Genomic DNA, 25,364 nt, shown 5'->3' with positions numbered 1-25,364 from the left:
CTTCAGTATTGTTGCAGCTGCACTAATCCAGGCAAGTGGAGAGTATTCCATTACACCCCTGACTTGTGTCTTGTAGTTGGTCGACAGGTTTTGGGGAGTCAGGTGAGTTACTCTGCAAAATTCCTAGCCTCTGACCTGCTCTTTCAGCCAGTGTTTATATTTCATAGAATTTACAGTGCAGAAGGAGGCCATTCGGCCCATCGAGTCTGCACCGGCTCTTTGAAAGAGCACCCTACCCCACACCTCCACCCTATCCTCATAGCCCAGTAACCCCACCCAACACCAAGGGCAATTTTGGACACTAAGGGCAATTTAGCATGGCCAATCCACCTAACCTGCACATCTTTGGACTGTGGGAGGAAACCGGAGCACCCGGAGGAAACCAACGCACACACGGGGAGAACGTGCAGACTCCGCACAAACAGTGACCCAAGCCAGGAATCGAACCTGGGACCCTGGAGCTGTGAAGCAATTGTGCTAACCACCATGCTGCCCCTATATGTCTGGTCCAGTTCAGTTTCTGCTCAATCGTAGCTCCAGGATGTTGATAGTGCGGGATTCAGCGATGGTAATACCATCGAATGTCATGGAGAGATGGTCAGTGCACTGGGCAATGCACACACCCACGACATATAAAATCATTGATCCAAGTAGAGAATCTCACTTCAATTTGTTCCAATGATATGGAATCTTTGAGTCAAACATAACCGTGCCAAATTAGTCATGGCTATTGCTTCTTCATTTGTATGCCCACGGTTCCAGGGACGACAGACTAAGCGCTCAATGAGTAAACCATTGTGGGTGGTAGAGAAAAGAGAACCATAGTTCACCTAATTCTCTATTCGCTTGAGACCTCAGCTACTTGACAGCACTAAGTCACACTGCAAGCCCATTGGCGCAAACTCGGAACAGAGGAGTCCTGTGGTTTTTCACCAGCTGTGCCTGGCCCATAACACAAATGAAATGAAAAATGAAAATCGCTTATTGTCACGAGTAGGCTTCAAATGAAGTTACTGTGAAAAGCCCCTAGTCGCCACATTCCGGCGGTAATAATCTGAGATCGCTAAGACTTTTGCAAGCCAAGGGCATTAAGGGGTATGGAATCAAGATGGGTAAATGGAAGTAGGTTACAGATCAGCCATGGTCCGAATGACCTATTGCTGTCCCTAATATCTCATGTGACTTGATGTAAACGTTTGTCTAATAATGTTCCTTTGAATATTAGGATGTTTTGCTATGCTAAAGGCACTTTAAGTAGTTATTTTGTTGCAATTAAATCACTGATGTAGAAATTCTTACTAAATATTAGCTTTCAGAATTTTAATTGTTAATATGGAAAATGTTGGTAGTTTCGTCTGAACAACGCAGATGTTATGGTCTGAAGAATCACTGCAGTTTCAAGACATTAAGAATGTTTCACACACTATGTCATACAGTGCCACAGCAGGTTTCAGACAAATGGTAAATAACATTCTGAAAATTGCGGGGTTTATTATTTTTACGTTAACACTGGCACTAACTTTTAACCTAGCAACACATGGTGGTGTTGCTGTCTCACAGAAATTAAGTAGCCAGTTCCCTTTGCAAATAAATATTGCTCAGCTGGTAATCTAACATTAAAGGAATGAAAAATAAATGAGCTCACACCAGTGCATCAGTCTAAACACATTCTATGCTAGAGGATACATTACCTCTTGTTTGAGTGTTAACCTCGCCACAATCTCTTTATGATCTATGAGTGACAATTCATCTATTACATCATTTTGATCCAAATCTGGTGAATTCGATGCATCTCCTCGCCTGGAAAAAGAAATTTCATATAAAAGATGAATGGACATGTTAGACAGAGTTGCAACACCAAAATAAGTGAAGAATACATAAATATAATTATAACATACAAAGTGAGAAAACTCTCGAGGGGAACCGAGCTTTGAACACAGTTGATTTTTTGGTACCTTCCAACTATATGCCATGCGCAGGTAATGGGAGCAATCTAAAGTTTGTAGCTGAAGTGGGTGAAAACAAATCAGCTGAATATCTTATCCCAAGTAATGCACAGGGTTAAACTAAGTGAAGAATGCACTGGGTTTTGAAATTTTCAATGACCACAAAGAGTAGGTTCACAGTCTGGTTGTATTCAAATTTCCAATCTCCTGATTCATAACTTTCTGTCCAGTTTGATTCTAATGGATTCTTTCCCTCAAGTGCTCCATCCTCAACTACTGGTCGCCCTAACTACCAGTTCATCTACCGATGTCCTCGCCTCCCAATTCTCTCGGAACTCCCCATTTCAATCCTTTCTGTCTATCCCATCAACAGCATCAAGACAGCTGTGGTCAAAACCACTATTGTAAACTCCTGTGACTGATGCATTATCCCTCCTTGTCAATTCTACAGTATTTCACGTAAACGATCAGAACATCCTCCTCCATCAGGTCTTTTCTGGAAGCTATCTTCATTACACTTCTCACGTGTGACTTCCTAATAGTCTGAATTCTGCCAGTGCAAGTGGTATAGCCGTTGCCTCCTGCCCATATGATCACCTGTGTATGCAAAGCACTTATCTGCTATACCTCAGTAACTTGACGATCTGTCTGACATCAAGTTGAACACGTGTCTCATAGTTGGATTCCACCAAAATCTCTTTCTTTGCTACTCTGACCCGGACTGTGCCTTCAGGTTGCACCAGGCATTATGTAAATTTGTTTGATCAGCAGCTGAGATACAAAAGGGCATTAACAGGACTGCTTACTCTAACTTTTGCCTTTCATCATCACATTGAAATCCTAATAAGTATTATTGCCACTTCCTTGATCTTTACAATAATCATCTCATCCCCCACACCAGTTTCTTAATCTCCAGGAATTCCAACTGGTGCAAAATTAATCTCTGCATCTCTTTGCCCTGCACGGACTCACTCAATTAACACTGCAATCCATGCCTACTTAAATTATCTGCATATTCCTCAGATATATTTTCAAATCTTCAACTACAAATCCATGGCCTTACCCACTTATATAATCTTCCCCACCCTTGAGACAATTTGGCTCATTGTTCCCTCTAACCAGGGCCTCCTGAGCCTGTGTAGACCTTTCAGCTGTCTAAATCCTGCTTTCCAGAATTCCCTTCATAAAGCACTTTATCTCATTTTTTTCTCTTCCTATCGTTAAACATAGTCTCAAAATCTATTGATTTGACTAGTTTTTCTTTCAACTCCCAATTATCCTATTTACGGGGTCACAAATAATCCAGTAAATTTCAAGCTGACTTTCCAGCTACACAATCTTAAAATCCACCTGAAGCTAACCGTCTGAAATATTCTAATCGCTGTAGAAATATATAGAAATATCTTGCAGCTTTAGGACTATGGAGCAGATTCCAATTGTCTTTATGTAACTTGCACCTGGACAAATTGCAAACTTAATGGAAGTACCTTTTGTTCATATAAAAAGTAAGCAAACATCCTTGCATATGCCAATTACAAGGTTATGAAAAAAATGCTTTGTACATGTACTAGTCATAAGTGACAGTATGGGGCGGCATGTGGCGCAGTGGATAGCACTGGGACTGCAGCGCTGAGGACCCGGGTTCGAATCCCGGCCCTGGGTCACTGTCCGTGTGGAGTTGGCAAATTCTCCCCATGCCTGCGTGGGTTTCACCCCCACAACCCAAAGATGTGCAGATTAGGTGGATTGGCCAAGCTAAACTGCCCCTTATTTGGAAAAAATAAATAATTGGGTATTCGAAATTTAATAAAATAAATAAATGTGACAGTACGTAGTTGTGCAGTTATAACAAGAATAAATTTGGCTCAAACTTTTATTTTGATCGAGAAAGAAGGGTGGACGTTTCGGTGTACAAGCCCACCTGTCATCTTTGTCTTGGTTTTCCTTTTCATTAGTTGATTTCGGAGAGTTATGATGGATCTCTTGCTCATTCAGAGACCCGACAGGATCCTGGAGGAAACAAACTATGTTAAGCAATATTTTTAAAATGTACTATTCAACTAGGAATTAAACTAGGCTAACAAACAAGAAGGACATGTTTGATTGAATTTGAATACACAAATTCCCAATTGGTACAGCTATTATAATTTTTCAATGCTTCGATAGAGAGTCCATCTTAATTATAGCCATTACCAAGCATCATCTACCAACAATGATCATATTGCCCAAACAATGTGTTAAAAGATGCAGAGCACAATTGTACTACAGTAATCTAATCCAAATGTTAAAGACGGAATCACTTACAATGTCAGCACACTTCGGCATTTCCTGAATGGCCAGAAAGAAAGAATAAAAATGGTCGATGACTATCTAACACCGAGGTTTTTCCTTCCCAGGAAATATGAACCTTTTAAGTACTTGTCAGTTGACTGTCGTATGGTATCCATAAATGATGTTCTGCAAATATCCAGTGCTGAATATTGCAAACTAGAGAAATATACAGAACCATAGAACTGATGACTAATCAAAATAATGTACTGTGATCTTATTATAGTCACTGTCAAGATCCTCCTGCAACATATAGGGTTCCCACAAAATGGGCAACAAATTTTAAATTTGTACGAATTTGCTAAATTGTGACTATTCCATGGCTCTGTATTTTTTTTAAATTCAGAAGTATGCAGAAAATCACTTTTGGAAAATGTTACAGTCAGCACTGGTATATATTTTGAGTGACAAGAGATTATTTGCACTCAAAACATTTTTCAAAAGTTAGTGTACGAGTAGCTTCTGATAGCTGGGAATTACAAAATAACTGCTAAATAGGCAATTCATTAATATAGAGGATAACATACTCGCTTTAAGGCAGCAAATTTCGTACCTAGTGTTGCCAGAACTGTGGCAAATTCTCCAAACTGGGATTGGTGCTGTGCCCACTGAACCGTAAGGTGAGCATTTTATCCACTATTCCAGCAGTGTGGTGAATTAGGACATATTATATTTTCATACGGCAGAATCAAAATGGATTAGTTTGCCATAGAGCTTTCACAGTTAGAACAGACCTAGGTCAATCCAGATCACCCCAAATTAAATGGGCAATTGCTTAGACTCCAATCTGTACAAGTATTAGTGTATATCATTCAGACTCATATAGTGCACAACACAGGAGAAACAATGATATGCATAACAGAGCAATTGGTCGTTATACTTACATGTACATAAGAAAAATGTTTAAAACAGACTATTCATTTGGTGTAAATCAGTAATTCGTTAAGCACTTACTATTCTTGAAAGCCCTATATTTCAATCTGTTCTCATGCAGAAAGGCAGGAATTGAAAGCCAATTAATCAATTTTCATTACTGTAGCCATGAGAGAAAGCAGTCCAATGGCAACAGCCATTCTCCATGCAAGCAGTTATATATGTAGCAGTATGTGTGGCATATTAAAGGCACATGTTTTAGAAGAAGCTACACCGCCAAGACCAACAACCACAGACTTCTGAACGTCTGGAATATCAAGAAGCAATCCCATATTGTGCACACCAGCAGAATCAGCTGCAGAAATTGTTAGTGTTTCATTGTCCTCTGCACTAAAACATTATTCACACCCTGCTGTAAATGGGGTAAGTCATACAACATGCTGGATGACTTTTCTGCTGGTGCCAACGTAGAGTTGTCTACTTGCTCATCCAACTCAACTGGAACATTACACTGCAGATGAAGGAATAGACAGAGTACTATCATCCTTCACTTGTGTGCACCTCAAATTCAAAACTGGACATAACAATGTCAGTCTGGATGTTGAGACAATGCTGTGTAATCATGGCCACTAAGTCCTCTGAACTGTTTTTAGGACCTGGAAATATAAAGTTGGGTGACCTCCAAGGTCCTAGCAGTGAGTGTGAATTAAGTGTTCCAGGTCCAGGCCTGATGGGCATGGTGTTGCAGCAATGCTTTCGATTTTGTGGATGACTGCAAGATGAAGCAGTGCATCACAAATGCAAGTAACCTTAAAGAAAGGGAACCACACTAGATCTTTCACAGAACTTTACCTGTCAACGAGAAGTTGACTCATGTTTTGCTTCAACGGCAGCTGTTAAATAGTAGAAATAGCCAATTATATCTCAAGTTAGACTAAATTCCATATGGCAAATAAAACAATTCTTCCTGACCAGGGGTGACGTCTCAAACCTTCCAACTACACTGTACTTACCGAACAAGTTTATCATGTGATACCCTACCATCTAAACAGGGCAAAAACAAAAACGATACTGGGTGGATGGTTGGGATGTTAATTTTAGTAATGATGAGGTTGCACAGCGAATGATATGAGTTGCACAAAAAAAAGACCATTTTCAGCATGCTTTCCCTCTACAGCCAAGCAGCAATTAATTACTCAACATGCTTGTGAAGCTACTTACTGCTTCTGGGTGAGACAGGTCTCCATTGGTTTGGTTGGACGAATACAGATTGACGTATTCACCCTCACCAGCATCCTCACTATTGCTCTCGCTCTACAGGAGACAAGACCATAAGGTCTCAAGATACTCACTCCTGTTTGTGCACAATAGTTTCCAAACTTAAGACCATAATAAATACATAGACAAACCCAATTACTCAAACTTGGAACTTCAGTTGAAACTCCCAGGTTCACTCACTCACTATTTCATTCTTATGGATAATTCAAGTGCCGTGATGCAAACTTATTTTTCCATCCACCACATATTAACACAACTCATTTCATTTGGACAGCAAAACAGCAGGCAAGGATGGTCACTAGTGCACCAACCAACGGCAGTCTTTGCAAAACCTGCAAGTTTGCAGCAGAAATACCCAAGTAATATAATTTTCCCTCACCCTATCTCATAGTTAGCTTATATTTAACAATGGGGAGCCGTTCAACAAGATCACCAAGGCTGGATTCATTCCTGCATGCCTGTAATCAGAGTTCTGACGAATGCCCTTCACCCAAAATGCTGGCCTAGATTCTCTTTCTTGCACCTCCCCACAAACAAGATTCTGATGAACCTTCCATGTATTTCTATTGCATCAGATCTTCAACATTGACAGTTTATTTTCCACATTAATTGTTTCACTAGAAAAGTTTACCAAACAAATAATGCCTCAAACAGTAAAGTTAGAAGTTAACACAAAGCCCATTCAATACCAAGTATGGGGACAACATACTTTTTTTACATAAAGATCCAGTTGAGATGTGGTCCGTTTCTCGCCAAATCCACATCCAAAATGGAGTTGTGAATTTGAACAAGGCTGTGAGGAAATGCCTTTTAATAATACACCACCAATTATTCAGTTAATTACAGCAGTCTTATAACCCGCCACAAATTTCACAATGCAATGTTTTGAAAGTCTGTGTTCTTTCAACATGGAGTAAAATAAAACACTCTTGCTTCTGTTCAGTAAGTAAACATCACATGCAGCAACATGTAACAACGCATAACAAATACTTTGCACACATAACATTTGATTCACTGAGTTCACTATCAATAGCAGAGGTAACCTCGCTACAGGCCAGCCTTAGGGTCATTGGTTAATGTGGCTGAGATAAATTTCAATGGTCAATGTCAATGTCAACATTGATCTTGCTTTACACACAATCAGAATTAGTCTGTGAGCATAGGTATCCATGTTTGAAATAGAACTCTTGAGCCATGATTATTCACCAGTCTATCAGATTGGTCACCATCCATTTGCTATCATTTTGTGGTTTCTCAAGCTGGCCTCAATCTTGTAGAAATGTCAACTTTAATAGCAGACTGCTATACATAAGATTATACGGGAGGACATTAAAAGGGGAGGCAGTGGCATTATCACTGGACCGGTGATCCATAGCTCCAGGGTAATACTCTGGGGACCTAGGTTCAAATCTCACCATGGCAAGTGGTGGAAACTGAATTCAATAAATAGCTTGAATTAAAAGTCTAATGATAACCATGAAACCATTGTCGATTGTTGTAAAGAAAAAACCCCAGCTGGTTCACTAATGTCCTTTAGGCAAGGAAACCTGCCATCCTTACCTGGTATGGCCCACATGTGACTCTAGATCCACAGCAATGTGGTTGATTCTGAAACGCCCTTGCAAGCCACTGAGTTGCATCAAAACCCTACAAATCAATTAAAATGAAAGGAACCGGACGGACAACCCAGGCACTGGAAACGACAACGGCAAACCCAGCCCTGCCAACCTTGCAAAGTTCTCCATACTCACATCTGGGAGCTTGTGCCAAAACTGAGAGAGCTGTCTCACAGACTAGTCAAGCAACAGCCTAATGTAGTCATACTCACAGAATCATACCTTACAGACAATTTCCCAGACTGCAGAAGGAGACCAATTGTCCAATCGAATCCGCACCGGAAAGACCAACCCACCTTAGCCCACACCACAACCCTATCCCCTCAACCCAGTAACCCCACCTAACCTTTTTGAACACTACAGGCAATTTAGCATGGCCAATCCATCTAACCTGCACATCTTTGAACCCTGGGAGGAACCCGGAACACCCGGAGGAAACCCATGTAGACACAGGGAGAATGCGCAGACTCCGTACAGACAGTGACCCAAGCCAGGAATCGAACCTGGGGCCCTAAAGCCATGAAGCAACTGTGCTAACCACTGTGCAGCCGTGCTGTCCTGCCCCACCATCAAGACAGACCCAGAGAGGTGGTGGCACAGTGGTATACAGTTGCCCTGGGAGTCATCAACATTGACTCTGGACCCCCATAAGGTTTCATAGTTTTAGGTCAAATATAGGCAAGGAAATTCCTGCTGATTACCACTTACCATTGACCCTCAGCTGATGAATCAGGACTGCTCCATGCTGAATATCAGGAGGCACCAAGGATGACAAGAGCACAAAACCCTCTTCAAAGTCTAATGTCACGAAGAGTGGCTTGGTAGCACCACTACTGACCGAGCTGCCAAGGGTCTTAAAGGACATAATTGCTAAACTGGGTGGTGAGGAAACCAAGAGGGACCTCACCCACACCAACTTGCCTGTCACAGATGCATCTGTCCATAACAGTATCGGTAGGAGTGACCACCGCACGATCCTTGGGGACACGAAGAACTGTCTTCACATTGAGGATACCACCCATTGTGTTGTGAGGCACTACAATTGTGCAAAACAGATCTAGCAAGTCATCACTCTTGAGGCCCTGTGGAGGCCATCAGCAGGATTATACTCAGCCACAATCTGTAACTTCATGGCCTGGTATATCGTAGATCATAGAATTTACAGTGCAGAAGGAGGCCATTCGGCCCATCGAGTCTGCACCAGCTCTTGCAAAGAGCACCCTCCTCAAGCCCACGTATCTACCCTTTGCCCGTAACCTCCACTTAATCTTTTTGGACACCAAAGGTAATTTAGTATCGCCAATCCACCTAACCTGCACATCTTTGGACTGTGGGAGGAAACCGGAGCACCGGAGGAAACCCATGCAGACACGGAGAAACGTGCAGACTCCGCACAGACAGTGACCCAGCCTGGAATCGAACCTGGCATCCTGGAGCTGTGGAGCAACTGTGCTAACCACTATGCTACCGTGCTGCCCCTATTTTCCACTCTATATTTTCACCCGATATCTTCCACTCTATCTTTACCACCAATCCAGGGGATCAACCCTGGTTCAATGAAGAGTGCAGAAGGGCATGCCAAGAGAAACACTATGCATACTGAAAAATTAGTTGTCAACCTGGTGAAGCTATAACACAGGACTACTTGCATGCCAAACAACATAAGCAGCAAGTGATAGACAGAGCCAAGCGATCCCACAATCAACAGATCAGATCTAAGCCCTGCAGTTCTGAATGGTGCTGGACAATTAAATAACTCACTGGAAGAGGAGGCGCCACAAATATCCCCATCCTCAATAATGGAGGAGCCAAGCACATCTGTGCAAAACACAAGGCTGAAGAATTCGCAAAAGTCTTCAACCAGAAATGCCGAGTGGATGATACATCTTGGTGTACTCCAGAGGTCCCCAGCATCACAGATGCCAATTAGCCAATTCGATTCACCCCATGTCATATCAAGAAATGGCTGAAGGCACTGGATACTGCAAAAACTATGAGCCCTGACAATATTCAGGCAATAGTACTGAAGACTTGTGCTCCAAAACTTGCCACATGCCCCTAGCCAAGTTGTTCTGGTACAGCTACAACACTGGTATCTACCAAATGGAAAATTGCCTCGGCAAGTCCTGTACACAGAAAGCAAGACAAATCCAACTCGGCCAATTACCGCCCGATCAGTCTACTTTTAATCATCGGTAAAGTAATAGAAGGGGTCATCAACAGTGTTATCAAGCGGCAATAACCTGCTCACTAATATTCCGTTTGGGCTACACAACAGTCACTCAGCTCCTGGCCTCATTAGCCTTGGTTCAAACATGGACAAAAGAGCTGAATTCCAGAGGCGAGAGTGATTGCCCTTGACAACGAAGCAGCATTTGACCGAATATGGCATCAAGGAGCCGTAGCAAAACTGAGTCAATGGGAATCAGGAGGAAAACTCTCTACTGGTTGGAGTCATACCTAGTACAAAGGAAGATGGCTGTAGTTGTTGGAGGTGAGACATCTCAGTCCCAGGACATCGCTTCAGAAGTTCCTGAGGGTAGTGTCCTCAGCCCAACCACCTTCAGCAGCTTCACCGATGACGTTCGGATGTGGGGATGTTCACTGATGATTGAACAATGTTCAGTACCATTCGCTACTCCTCAGACACTGAAAGCAGTCCACATGCAAATGTAGCAAGACCTGGACAATATCCAGGTTTGGGCTGACAAGTGGAAAGTAACATTCGTGCCACACAAGTGCCGGGCAATGACCATCTCCAATAAGAGAGACTCAAACCATCGCCCTTTGACATTCAATGATATTACCATCATTGAATCCCCCACTATCAACATCATGGGGGTTAAACTTGACCATAAACTGAACTGAACTAGCCATATAAATACCATAGCTACAAGACCAGATCAGAGACTAGGAATCCTGCAGCAGGTAACTCACCACCTGACTTCCCAAAGCCTGCCCACCATCTGCAAGGCACAAGTCAGGAGTGTATGGAATACTCCTCACTTGCCTGGATGAGTGCAGCTCCAACAACCCTCAATAAGTTCGACACCATCCAGGACAAAGCATCCCGCTTGATTGCCACCCCTTCCACACTTTTGCTACCATCGATGCACAGTGGCAGCGTGTGTATCATCTACAAGATTCACTGCAGGAACTCACCAAAACTCGTTAGGCAGCACCTTTCAAATTCATGATCACAACCATCTAGAAGGATAAGGGCAGCAAATACATGGGAACACCATCACCTGGAGTTCCCCTGAAAGTGCCTCACCATCCTGACTTGGAAATATATCGCCGTTCTTTCACTGTCGCTGGGTCAGAATCCTTTAACTCCCTCTCTAATAGCACTGTGGGTGTACCTATACCACATGGACTTCAGCACTTCATGAAGGCAACTCACCACCATCTTCTCAAGGGCTGGGCAGCAAACGCTGGCCTAGCATCCCCCCCCAAAAATGAAAAAAATGTTTTAATTCTACATATATTGTGTGTGAAGTATATGTATTCTTCAAAATTATTAGAACAAACTTTAAAAATTAATAAATGAACAATACAAATTATTTGTATATATCGATCAGGTCCGCGTTGTGTTAGAGCTGCACATTTAAGAAATGCAAACCTGCTAAAATAAGTCTTCTACAGGCAGGGCTTCAGGCAGTAAATTAATGAAATTGTTTCCACAGAATTACAGATCAGCAATGATTCGATCAGCCAGCCATGTGCAATTAACAGATGTCAAGGACAAACATTTACATTCCTAGAAAGCTACATAGGCAAAAGTGAACAATTAGGATTTTTACTTATCAGGTTTAATTGATCCATCTACAAGAAACCTGTTAGAAAAATACCCAAAACGTTCACAAATTGCTTGCTATTAAAGTAATCGGATAGCACCTGGAAATTTGTGACCATGATTCAACATGCCGGAATTCCTTTCCCTAGGAATCCTGTTTCTTGGCACAGACTTTGACTAAATGAAAGCAATTAATTTGGTAAAACCAAATAAGAAAAATGAAATTAAATCTCAAAACTCAAAAAGAAACCATTAGATACAGGAGCACAATTAGGTCAATCAGCCCATCGAGCCTGCGCACCATTCGATCGTGGCGGTTAGGTTTCTCATCCCCATTTTCCTGCCTTCTCCCCGTAACCCCTGGTCCACTTATTAATCAAGAGCCTATTTATCTCAGTCTTTTTTTAAATAAACTTAAGAGTACCCAATTCATTAATTTTCTGATTAAGGGGCAATTTAACATCCACCAACTCCCTCCCTCCCCACCACCCTCCTTTTCCCCCTCTCCCCACCAGCCCCTTCCTTTCCCTTCTGTTGGTACAGAGGCGAGGGTATCTGGTCTCCAGCGCAAAGTTTAGTGCTTGTACAGTTTGTTTTTTTAGTACAACGGTGTTGTGAACTGTTTTATTAATCAGAGTATCCTACCCCACCCTCTCCTCCCCGTACGTTGGTACTGAGGGGAGGGTACCCTGTTTCTCCAACACAAAATTATTTGTACCGTTTGGCCTTGTATATATTTTTTTACTGTTTTCATGAAAAGATATGGCCAATCCACCTACCCTGCACATCTTTGGGTTGTGGGGGCGAAACCCATGCAAACACGGGGAGAATATGCAAACTCCACACAGACAGTGACACAGAGCCGGAATCGAACATGGGACCTCAGTGCTGTGAGGCAGCAATGCTAACCACTGCGCCACCGTACTGCCCTTATCTCGGTCTTAAAGATACTCAGTGACTTGGCCTCCACAGCCTTCTGTGAATCTAGGTTCTACAGGTTCACTATCCTCTGGCTGAAAAAATCCCTCATCTCGGTTTTAAAGTATAATCTCTTCAGTCCCAGCTGCACCCTCGGATTTTTGGCTCTCCAAGAGTGGAAACATCTTCTCCACATTCTTCTCTACCTAAGCCGCTCAGTATTCGCCAAGTTTAAATAAGATTTCCCGCCCCGCCCCCCCCCCCCATTTTCTTCTAAACTCCATCAAATACAGACCCAGAGTCCTCAGCCTCAGAAGTGCTTCATTCCGGGATCATTCTTGTGAACCTCCTCTGAACATCCTTCCTTCGATACGGGGCCCAAAACTGCTCACAATATTCCAAATGGGGTCTGACAGCCTCAGCAGCATAACCCTGCTCTTGTATTCCAGCCCTCTCAAAACTCTGCAACTGAACCTGCATGTCAACTTTAAGAGAATCCTGAACCAAGGCTCTAGAACTAGAGGGCATAGGTTTAAGGTAAGAGGGGAGAGATACAAAAGAGACCAGAGGGAAAAGTTCTTCACGGAGTGGTGAGCATCTGGAACGGGCTGCCAGAGGCAGTGGTAGAGGTGGGTACGATTTTGTCTTTTAAAAAGTATTTAGACAGTTACATGGTCAGGGTGAGTATAGAGGGATATGGGCCAAATGTGGGACTAGCTTAGTGATAGAAACTGGGTGGAATGGACACGCTGGGCCAAAGGGTCTGTTTCTCTGCTGTAAACATCTATGACTATGACTCCTCAGTTCCTTTGTGCTTCACATTTCCAAGACTTTCCCCATTTAGAAAATAGTCTATGCCTCCATTTGTCCCACCAAAGTGCATAACCTCACACTTTTCCACATTGTATTCCATCTGCCACTTCTTTGCCCACTCTTCTAGTCTGTCCAAGTCCTTCTGCAGCCTCCCGCTTCCTCAACACTACCTGACCCTTTCCATATCTTGGTTTCATCTGCAAAGTTAGCAACAATGCCCTCAGTTCCTTCTTCCAGATCATAATGTATATTGTGAATAGCTGTGGTCCCAACACTGACCCCTGCGGAACACCTCTAGTCACCAGCTGCCATCCTGGAAAAGGCCCTATATCTCCACTCTCTACCTTCTGCCAGTCAACCAATCCTCTCTCCGTGTCAGTACCTTCCCCCTAACACCATGGGCTCATATCTTATTTAGCAGCGTCCTGTATGGCACCTTGTCAAAGGCCTTCCGGAAATCCAAATAGATCATGTCCACTGGCCCTCCTTTGTCTAGCTTCCTCGTTACCTCCTCAAAGAATTCTAACAGATTTGTCAGGCCTGCGCTTGACAAAGCCGTATTGATGAAGCCCAATTTTACCATGCACTTCCAAATACTCTGCAATCTCTTCTTAATAATGGATTCTAAAATCTTACCAAAGACCAAAGACAGGCTAACCTGCCTATAATATCAAAATCAAGAGCATTCTTAGAAACAAGAAATAACTAACCATAGCTAGAATTTCATAAATTATCTGGATTGCAAGCTAAAGAAATTGGCACACTGCAAGTTAACTTGACATTGGACTTGAGAGCTTGTCTGGTTAATGCAATATTTCAGCAGGAGTTTATCTTTCATGTCAGGAAAATGAAGAATTATATATTTTTTGGTAATATCACTGTCATATTACTCATGTACTAGAAAACAGGCTGGTAGGGTTATGATTGTTGTGATTGGATTACAAAACAGAATGAGTACAAGGGCCTGCAACAACAGTAAGACGTGGTTTTGATATGTTAATGAGCCAAGAGGAACGTCAACAAAATAGTAGCTTTGAAGTGGGTTCTTTCAGTTGAAATGGCGGCAGATACAAATTGCAAAAATTGTGAGGCAAAGATAGGGCAAGTTTGCTTTTTAAACTGCAAGAGTTAACAAAGGAACTTGATTCCTCAATTTCCAGAATATATACTGAACTTTCCGAAGGACTTCTTTGTATAATCAACATACATCATATCTACATAAACATAATAACCTGACAACAGGTGTATTAAAATATAGTTGAATAATAAAATCCACCCTGCTTATTGAGGATTGTTGCTTAGCTGCGCTATTGAAGAAACAAAGTACTGCTCAGTTATTTAATCAAATGATACCTTATGTTTGTATGTCTAATTACAATGAATCAAAGATTGCAGTACCCAGGAGTATTTTTGATCTAGTTGGACTTGTACTGCCCAGTTGTGCAACTCAAATTGGGAAATTAGTGAGATGAGAAGGAATTTCTTCAGCTTGAGGGTGGTAAATCTGTCAAACTCATTGTCGTAGAAGGCTGTGGAGGCCAAATCACTGAGTGTCTTTAAGACCGAGATAGATAGGTTCTTGATTAATAAGGGGATCAGGGGAGAAGGCAGGAGAATGGGGATGAGAAAATATCAGCCATGATTGAATGGCAGAGCAGACTCGATGGGCCAAATGGCCTAATTCTGCTCCTATGTCTTATGGTTTAATAGTTTTACCCAGCACCCATTTGATCAAAATTTCAATGCAAGAAAAGAATCCACAAGATCATGAGCTCTCCATTAGCACTAGAAACGTAACAAGATACTGCAAACATATTTTCGAAATAGGCTGTAAAAAATATGTTTGCAGTATCTTGTTACGTTTCTAGTGCTAAAGTCAGCTGAATAGCAGCTACACCAATTGTGAGAAACTACCCCTGCATTAGCAACACCCAACAATTTCTCAGAATAAGCAACGACAAGCTGTTTTACTGATCTCCAGCTTTTTCCCCCCCAATTAAAAACTGCTTAATTCAAATTTTCTGATCATAACTTTAAACCACTAAATTCCTACTTTACTGTGCTATTTATATTGTTCAATAATTTGAACTAAACACTTTGCTTATGTAAACAACTCAACTGCAGACCAAGAGTTTATAATTGCTCAGCATTTTGCATTTATCTTTTTGGGGGGGGGGGGGGGGGGGGGGGGGGGGGGAGATGCAGGCTGGTTAGCCAAACACAGTCATCAGACAAGTTATAGGATCACAGAAAGTACAGCACAGACGGTCATCCTGTCCATGCTGATGCTAGCCATTTCAATCCCATTTCCAAGCAGCTTTTCAAGCTTTGACCGAATTCCCGTTTAAACGGATTTAATATTTGCCTCGATAGCCACTGCACATCCAATGCCTCAATAACCCATGTGCACAAATTCTAACCACCCTGCTCGACCCATATTCTCAGGATGCAACATTAATTTGTTCATTCCGAGTAGTACTTTGATACAGGTCAATTTAGAGTTAGCAGTGTTGTTACGATGAACTTTTATAAATCTCTGGTTCAGCCTTGATTGAAGTACTGTATATTATACTTTAGGAAGGAATGAGGGAGTTCAGTTACAAGGATAGATTGGTGATCTCTGCCCCCCCCCCCCCCCCCCCCGCCACACACCCCCACACACTAGAGAAGGTTGATAGAAGTATTCAAAATCACAAGAGGTCTAGTACGAGAAGATAGAGAAACTGTTTCCATTGGAGGATGCGTCGGAAACCACAGGATGCCGATTTAAGGCGACTTGCATAAGAACCAATGGCAACACAAGGAAGCATACACAGTGATTATATTCTGGAATGCACTGTTTGGGGTGGGGAGAAACTTGCAATTGGGGCTATCAAAAGGGACTTGGGTAAGCACCTGAAGTGAAAGAAATTGCAGAGCTACAGGGATAGGACAGGAAAGTGGGACCAACCAAGTGGTTCTTGCAGACCCAGCATCGTCACTAAGGGCCAAATGATCTCCTTCAGTACTGTAACCGTTCGGTGATGCTATAGGGGGGACTGGATTCATCTATAAGCAAGACAGAATAAGGATGGTGGGTTTCCTTCACTAAACAATATTGGTGAAGCAGTTAAGTTTCTTCCTCATAAAAGGCCATGCCCAAAATGTGGTGATATCAACAAACTTTATTACCATTTCTCTTGTACTCGTGACTGAATAACCTTCATAAATGGAAATTTAGAGGTCTCAGCAGTGAATGTTTGTACAAACGTCAACCATATCCTGCCAACTTTGGGATTGTAAAGCCAAGACAATTTAATTCAAAATCTTACACTAATTAGAGCCACATTTCCATTAAGGTTACATTACCTTCCATTCCTTTTAGTTGCCTCTAGATTACTTGCCTTTATTTCCAATATTTTTCACATACCGTATGAACATTGTAACCTGACCTATTCACATTCCTCAGTATCCTGTATTTCTTACTTCTAAGCTCTTCTCACTCTACATGTCTCTTCATGCCCCCTTATGCATAAATTTAAGCTATTTTGTCTCTTCATTATCCCTCAAATATATTATAAGGCAAGTCCATTGGTTTGGGACTCTGTACAGTTCCTGGTGAGTATGGGTCTGTATCTCAACTGAACAACTTTAGCATTTTACAACCCAAGAGCAGTTTGCGCACTGTGTGTGGATACGCTATGGTTGAGGGTTAAAGCTGGTAACGAACATATGAAATCTGACCCTGCATGGTTTATACTTTACCCTATGCAATTGCTCAAGTGATTCCACAGTAAGGAATGTGAAAGATTCTCAAAAGAATCCAAATCATCGACAATACCGAAACTGTATTTTTCTTACCAGTTGATCATTTGCCTTAAAATGCTAAAGTGAGTTCTTGCAAAGAACCCCTTTTTATAAACAACTTTTCTGAAGCAGAGGATTTTCATTTGAATGGAAAGCATACAAATGGACATTCAAAGCAAGTTGAAATGGGGGGAACCATTGTAAAGAAATCAACCAAATTCCCAAACCCAATCAACCAGAGGTTTTGGCGAGTTTTAGTAAGAATGCAGGATTTGTAAAGCACGAAAGCATTCATAAGTAGTTCTCACCGAAGAAATTTGGAGAGAGGTGGGAAAAGCAGTTTCAGGAGGGAGGCAGACAGGAACAGGCTTTGCATTGTCATGGGAGCAGTCCCGCAGTTCCGTAGCTTTCACTATGCCAGCCGAGCCCGGTAAAGTTAGATCGGAGCTCCTCGATTGGTGCACAGCTGGAAAGTGGGAGGTGATAGTGCAGAGAGAAGGAGATGCAGAGGTGTGATGGTGAGGAACAAAGTCCTGCGAATAGGACCTAAAAACCGACTTGAACTGAGAAGAGAAAAAGGAGAGGTTCACAGATCAAATATTTAAAAAAGAAATCATACAATCCCACAATGCAATTATTTAAAAGCAATTTCTGAGAAAGAGAATTCCCTCCCCCCCGCACACCAAATCTTTTTGACTACTTGTATTTCTCCATTGTAATCAATTTCTGATATATGTTGAGTACCATTTACCCCATCCAACAAGTACAAGTTTAGATTGTTTAAACCAATGCATGAACAAAGAGCACAGAGTGAAGAGCAGCATGGCAAGCCTACTTACTGGTTCAGTTTCACTGGTGTAAAAACCATAACATGTTGCAAAATAACCATCAGTGCAAGACAAAAAAATTATTCAAATGAGTGCTTGGTGTCTTCAGACAAGATTATTAAATGTTGATCAGTCTAAGTTTTGAAAGCAAAAATGTGAGATGCATTTCAAACTCAAATTAAAGATCTACATAAACCTACAAGCATTCAAATGTAGCACCCACACTGCTGTAACATTGTCAATTTTGGTTGGATTTGCCCAATTAAAGTTGTAACAGCCTGTTAACACTACTTTAAGCTCTACCACGATTATCGAACCAGCTACAACATATAGCTGCGGCGTGAAGCAATGTTTCTGGTCAGTCTCAAGATGGTATTGGGTCCAAAAAAATCAATGCAGGCTTGATACGGAAGCAGAAGGTAATGCCCCACAGATCAACCAACTCAGCCAAATCACCCAGCTAACTAGATCCAATCACATTTTAAAAATTATTTTGCTGAGCTTGAAATTTGGTGTTCTAAGTACGACAATTCTTCCCCACCGCCACCCAGAGTAATTTTTTGTTTTTAAACACAAGCATTTTTGTCAATATAATGAAACTTGTGTCCAGAAAGCAACTAATTGCATTTCGCGAAGGTGATATTTCTGAATTAATCGTGAACAGAGATCATAACAAACGTTTGCATTGACAAGTTGGTGTCGTATTAATCTGTTGAACTACTATGGGTTGGGGATCAAAAGAGTTTAGAGGAGGGTGGACTCACCCAAGACCCCAACTGGGGTGGGGGTGCAGGGTGTCAATGGAATGGGCACCATTATTGATGCAGAATTTCAGAAAATAATGAATGCAAAGTTCCCAATTAGTCCCATTATTCTTTTTGATTGTTTTTATACTGAAGTTTATTCTCTTGCACCATATATGTTCCCACTGGATGGAGACACAATTTGGGGGCTTTTCTGGTGGTTTCATGTGTTTATTTACTGGCATTAATTACAACTTAGCCAATGAAGAAAAAAAATACACAATGTCACAATCATCAGAGACATTGAATTGACCACTGCTTCGCTTACAAGGAAAAATTTACATTAAAACAAGGCAAAAAATCTATTAAGTTATGAGCAAATTGTTTGCTCCAGGTAAAAGCTTTGCAGTTATTTTAAAAAAACATCACTGTCAATGCAGCTTCTGGTGACACGGAAATGGACTGGAACTGCTTCAAAGATGTAGCCCAGAATGCAGCTTTAGAAGTTGTGGGCGCGCAAAAAAATCCACAAACAGCAGGACTGGTTTAATGAAAATGATCTAAAAAGGGCAGATGATGAAAAACACCACCTGTATTAATCAAGACATTCATCAAATGCTTGATAATATCTGTAAAGGGAAGGTGGTAGTGCAGTGGTACTGTCACTGGACTAATAATCTAGAGACCCAGGGCAATGCTCTGGGGACCTGGGTTCAAATCCTACCAGTGCAATGGTGAAATTTGAATTCAATGAAAATCTGGAATTAAAAGTCGAATGATGACCACAATTGTCAATTGTCGTAAAAACCCATGTGGTTCATTAATGTCCTTTATCCTTACCCGGCCTACATGAGACTCCAGCTCCACAGCAATCTAGTTAACTCTTAAAATGCCCTCTGAAATGGTCTAACAAGTCACTCAGATGGACAATAAATGCTGGCCCAGCCAGTTGCACCCACGTCATATGAATGAATAAAAAACAAAGTCCAGATTGAATTAATGACATCTGCTGGAGCAAGTTACAGATAAATTATAGTCCTACATCAATCAGAATCTCATGATGCATTATAATACTTATAAACCAGTCTTGGCCCACAATTGGACAACTCTATCCAATTAAGAGCACTGATGAAATCACTCTTCAGACAAAAATCACATATTGAAACGATAATCTGACCATTTCCAACAAGAAAGCAGCTATCAATGGTGAGGCCATCGATCTAATGTGAGATTAATGCATTTCTTGCCAAGGAACTTACTATCTTATAGATGGAACAGATCAAATTGGACTCAAATGGGAAAGGCACCTGGTTCTGAAGCTATCCCAGTTCGGATTATACTAATACCTCAATAAAATAATTCACTGCAGAAAAATGAGATAGTTGGCAAGTTTTCTTTGACGTTGAAAGATAATGGGAAAAAGAACATGTATTTATTCAGCACATAGCCATACAGACCCAGATTGCCCCATGTCTGACTCTTTTGCAGTTTGCTAATCTTTTACTTTGTTAATGTAAAAGAAAAGGCTCTATAATTGGACAGTAAGAAGTCTTACAACACCAGGTTAAAGTCCAACAGGTTTGTTTCGATGTCACTAGCTTTCGGAGCGCTGCTCCTTCCTTAGGTGAATGAAGAGGTATGTTCCAGAAACATCTATAACTGGATTCAGCAACACCAGGTTAGGCAAAGAGAAGAACTGAACAAGGTCAGGTTCAGCCATGATGCCTTCATTGTTAAAGAGCCTACCAACACTCTAGGCCCCCTTAAATAACAAGCACTCAGAAGCAGTTAGTGATGAGCATCAACATACTTCAGTAACAGCAGAAAATTGGAAAATTAAACAGGGGGCAGTGGAGTACAGCGAGGCCCTAAACCATTCTACATCCACCATGCACTGCACTCGGACAGATAATTAGGCAGCAACAATTTGTTCTCGATCTCTTTACATTTGTGTGTTAAAATATAACTGATCTGCAGGACAGCCAGGAAACAAAAGCAGAAATCTGCAAGTAAAACAGAGAAGTTTAACTGCATGACACAAATCTGTTGTATTTATATAGTTCAGCTGGCAGTCAATGTGCTTTGTCATTTTTTCCACATGATATGAATAATAGTACAACGATGCAAGTCTGGCGATTCAATTGTTTTGTCTACCATTTAAGATAGTATTTACATAGATTTGGGTTACATTTGGGTCCCAAAATATCAAAAATACTTCAGACTTTTGGCAGAGCTGTCCTAATTGTGCATTTATCTACTGTTTCATAACCTGCAAAGCAATTTAGACCAGTTAAGTAACTACTACAACTTGCAAATTTAATTTGGTCTGCAAAGCACTGTTAACTTTATGTAATTAGCATTTTTTGAATCAAATAAATTAAATATGATCGCATGATTAACCTTATAGCATCACAAGAAAGTTTGTTTCATAATGCCATAATAAATCTGAAACTTAACTCCATTCATTTATCCACAACCTACATAAGAAAAGAGTTAAGTGTTTCACATCCGAACATAGAACAGTACAGCACAGTACAGCCCTTCGGCCCACGATGTTGTGCCGACCATTTATCCTAATCTAGGATCATCCTAAGCTACACCCCTTCAATTTACTGCTGTCCGTGTGCCTGTCCAAGAGTCACTTAATTGTCCCTAATGACTGACTCCACCACCTCCGCTGGCACTGCATTCCATGCACCCACCACTCTGTGTAAAGAACCTACCTCTGACCTCTCCCCTATACCTTCCTCCAATCACCTTAAAATTATGTCCCCTCGTGACAGCCATTTCCGCCCTGGGGAAAAGTCTCTATCTACTCCATCCATGCTTCTCATCACCTTGAACACATCGGTCAAGTCACCTCTCTTCCTTCTTTGCTCCAGTGAGAAAAGCCCTAGCTCCCTCAACCTTTCTTCATAAGACATGCCCTCCAGTCCAGGCAGCATCCTGGTAAATCTCCTCTGCACCCTCTCCAAAGCATCCACATCCTTCTTATAATGAGGCGACCAGAACTGGACACAATATTCCAAGTGTGGTCTAACCAGGATTTTATAAAGCTGCAGCAAAACCTCACGGCCTTTAAACTCAATCCCCCCGTTAATGAAAGTCAACACACCATACGCCTTCTTAACAACCCTATCAACCTGGGTGGCAACTTTGAGGGATCTATGTATGTGGACCCCAAGATCCCTCTGTTCCTCCACACTTCCAATAATCTTGCCTTTAAGCCTGTATTCAGCATTCAAATTTGACTCTCCAAAATGAATCACATCACATTTATCCAGGTTGAACTCCATCTACCACTTCTCAGCCCAGCTCTGCATCCTGTCAATGTCCTGTTGTAACCTGCAACAGCCCTCAACACTATCTACAACTCCACTAACCTTCGTGTCATCGGCAAACTTACTGGTGTTGGCATCTGCAAACTTACACATTGTGGTGTCATAATGAAACAGTTCATGACTGGATAAGTCAGAAGTATGTTGGATACAAATTTCCCAATATTTATCTCTGATTATTTATCTTGGTTCTCAGGATATTATTGCTACCCAAGTTACAAGACTGCACAGTGACAAAGTGGCATCATTGGTCAGCCTCCCACTTTCAATCCTGTAAAAACTTGAGCTCATCTGAAATCTGTTACCTGTATCCTAACCTGAATCAATTACTGTTCACACATCAACATTATGCTCATGAACCCACAAAGCTCAGCAACGCCTCAAATTAAAAATTCTCGTGCTGGTTTGCCGGTTCCTCAATAGTACCACTCCTCCCCAGCTTTGCAATTTTCTCCAGCCCAAGATCTTGGGAGCTTCTCAATTCTGATCCTTTGCACATTTCCAGTTTCATCATTCCACCAATGGCTGCCTAGGCCCCAAGTTCTGGAATTTCCTCCCCAAGCATCTCCCCCCCCTCCCCCCCTCAACACTCTATCCTCCTTTAAGATGCTCTTCAAAACAGACCTCCTCCTACCTTGGTATCTCATGTCTCAGTGTCAAATTCTGTTCCACATCAATGGCCTTGTGAAATTTTACACCATCAAAAGTGTGAATATAAATTCAGGTTGCTGCTGTTGAACTTGTTGCCATGCCTGCACAATACTCATCGACCACAGATGTGGAAATTAACAAGGAAACATTTTTGGGAGTGTGGGCTGGTTTTAAAGGGCAAATTATTACTGGCACAATTGTAAAACAATGATCATTGGATAACATTCAAATATTTTAAAGTAGAAATCTCTCTTATTAATACTTCAGCCACCCTAATTTAAAGGTCGATATAATATCGGGGTATATGTCAGGCCATACTAGTTCGGACATCACTAATTCTTCAACTCTGAAGCTTTTTGCTCTCCCACACTGCAAGCTTACACAAAATTGGGTCCCCCTCTCCCAACCAACTGGGGGATTATTAACATGGATCATAGCAGCTGAAAAGCGCCAACCAACAACTTTGTGCAGCAGTGCCGTGCATGTCATTTTAAGAGAAGACCCATAATTTTAGAATTTAGAGATAGAGTGGCTCAGTGGATAGCTCGCCTGCCTCTGAGCTGGAAGGCCAAGAATTCAAGTCCCACCCCAGAACTTGTTGGCTATGAAAGAACCCAGCCGCTGGTGCAGGCAAACCAGTGTCCCAAGGGACAGGATAAATGGGGAATGTGAGCAGCAGGAAGGTCATGTGGCTGTAAAACCGCCGGCTAGATCCAAAAATGACGGACCATGGACCATTGCAGTGATCCCATGTACCTGAGAGAAAGAGGAACCCCGCAAGTTTATAACTTGATCAAAGTTTCAGTGGCTTCAATATACCTCCAGCCTTAAGTGTTTTTTTCTTGAAGATTAGTATATCGTTTTAAATAATCTTAAAAATTGTTAGATTACTTCAGTAAACATTGAATTTTAGGCAAATCAAAAAAGATGAAAATCAATACCATTGCTACTACTACAACTGTATTCCAAATGTTATGTAACAGGAAATATGTGTGATTTGAAAGTAGCAAAGGTTTTCCAGCACTCTGAAAATTATTAATCCCAAACATCACCAGAAACACTAACCTTATGATATACATTTAAATACCCTCACTTTTTAAAAAATAAATTCAGAGTAGCCAATTCCTTTTTTCCCAATTAAGGGGCAATTTAGCGCAGCCAAGCCACCCACCCTGCACATCTTTGAGTTGTGGGGCTGAGACCCATACAGACACGGGGAGAATCTGCAAACTCCAGACGGACAGTGACTTGAGGCCAGGATCGAACTCGGGTCCTCGGCAACGTGAAGCAGCAGTGCTAACCACTGCGCCACCATGCCCAAATCCCCTCACTTGTTTAACACTTGCATTGCAAACAAACACAGCTTTCTTTACTTTCAATGTTCAGTTTTTAGCCTGCGTCTTGCCTCCACAAGCCCTACGTTTTTGGTCTGCAAAAGTATTTTCAGAGTAATCTAAAATTCCAACAGGAGTAGATCACGCTGTAGAAGCTGCCAAAATGGTCCCTTAGAGAGTAAGAAGGCTACATAAATGCAATAAACTTTTTTTTTTTTTTTTTTAAAAACATTACTTTGTGGGCATTATAGTTTCTAAAATTGGATCATCTGTGGGGTTTTTTAAGAAGTTGGATTCTGATTTTTTTTTCTATCAGTCTATGCTTGCCCTTTTTCTCCTTGGTCTTTGAAGATACTGTAGTCAACCAGTCACACTCACCTCTCCCAGCTAAGGTGACACTAGGTTCTATTCAGAAATTCTCTCCTGATGCAACTTGGCTTGCTCGCCCCCTCTCATTCATTGTCAAAAGTTTCTTTGTGACCCCTTGTAATTTAGATGTCTGACAGCTCCATCTCCTTTACTATGCAGTCATTCTCTTCTCTTCCCTCCCCCAACTTATTAGAGGGTAAGTTTTTCAAACATTTATGGGCTGGAAGCAATATAATCACTTTTTTTTTTTAAACTGACAAAATTTTACTAATGTGAAAAAGATAAAGTGCAACTTTAGTTTAAATTATTCTCACAACATGGTTGTTCTGAAAGTCTCCATGCATACTCCAAAATACAAAGTTCAGAAATAGAGGCATGATCGGGACACAATTTTAAAAGTAAATTAAAATAATAGAGATTTAGAACTAAGGGGGCTCACTTAGCAGAATGAACCAAAAAAAGGCAGAAAATCTGGGCCTTAAACTAGTTATTTAAAATAATCAGTCAGTAATCAGGTAATGACTTAGACTCAAAGGCTGTACCCACTATCTGTTTTTGGCAAATGTGGAATGGTGAAAAAATAATTTGTGGTTTCTCATACACCACTTTATCCCATTGAAATAGGATACATTTTATAGCCCAGTCAGTAGATTATTACTGGTTAAAATAATCTTATTAATAATATAACCCCCGAAAAAATACATCAATTCTGCATCAGAACATATCACAACTGCCAGTAAAAGCAGAC

The 25,364-nt window shown here is 41.4% G+C and overlaps 1 protein-coding gene across 9 annotated transcripts in view; it reads right to left on the bottom strand.

Moving 5' to 3' along the window:
- Positions 1 to 25,364, bottom strand: part of LOC140399227 (rap guanine nucleotide exchange factor 1-like) — a 208,737-nt gene that overhangs the window by 42,317 nt on the left and 141,056 nt on the right. For 3 of the 9 annotated variants that reach the window (XM_072488612.1, XM_072488617.1, XM_072488613.1), the window contains 5 exons: positions 17,663 to 17,917; positions 6,369 to 6,461; positions 4,251 to 4,274; positions 3,868 to 3,956; positions 1,692 to 1,800 (listed from right to left, as the gene is read on the bottom strand). In XM_072488612.1, the coding sequence (XP_072344713.1) occupies positions 1,692 to 1,800; positions 3,868 to 3,956; positions 4,251 to 4,274; positions 6,369 to 6,461; positions 17,663 to 17,917 (570 nt within the window). The remainder of the gene's footprint in view (positions 1 to 1,691; positions 1,801 to 3,867; positions 3,957 to 4,250; positions 4,275 to 6,368; positions 6,462 to 17,662; positions 17,918 to 25,364) is intronic. The other 6 variants (XM_072488618.1, XM_072488621.1, XM_072488614.1 and 3 more) reach the window with 5 other exon arrangements.

The sequence above is a fragment of the Scyliorhinus torazame genome, chromosome 22 (assembly GCF_047496885.1).
Source record: "Scyliorhinus torazame isolate Kashiwa2021f chromosome 22, sScyTor2.1, whole genome shotgun sequence".
Lineage (NCBI taxonomy): Eukaryota > Metazoa > Chordata > Chondrichthyes > Carcharhiniformes > Scyliorhinidae > Scyliorhinus > Scyliorhinus torazame.
Note: the sequence above shows the minus strand (reverse complement) of the source record. Positions and strands in the feature narration are given on the sequence as shown.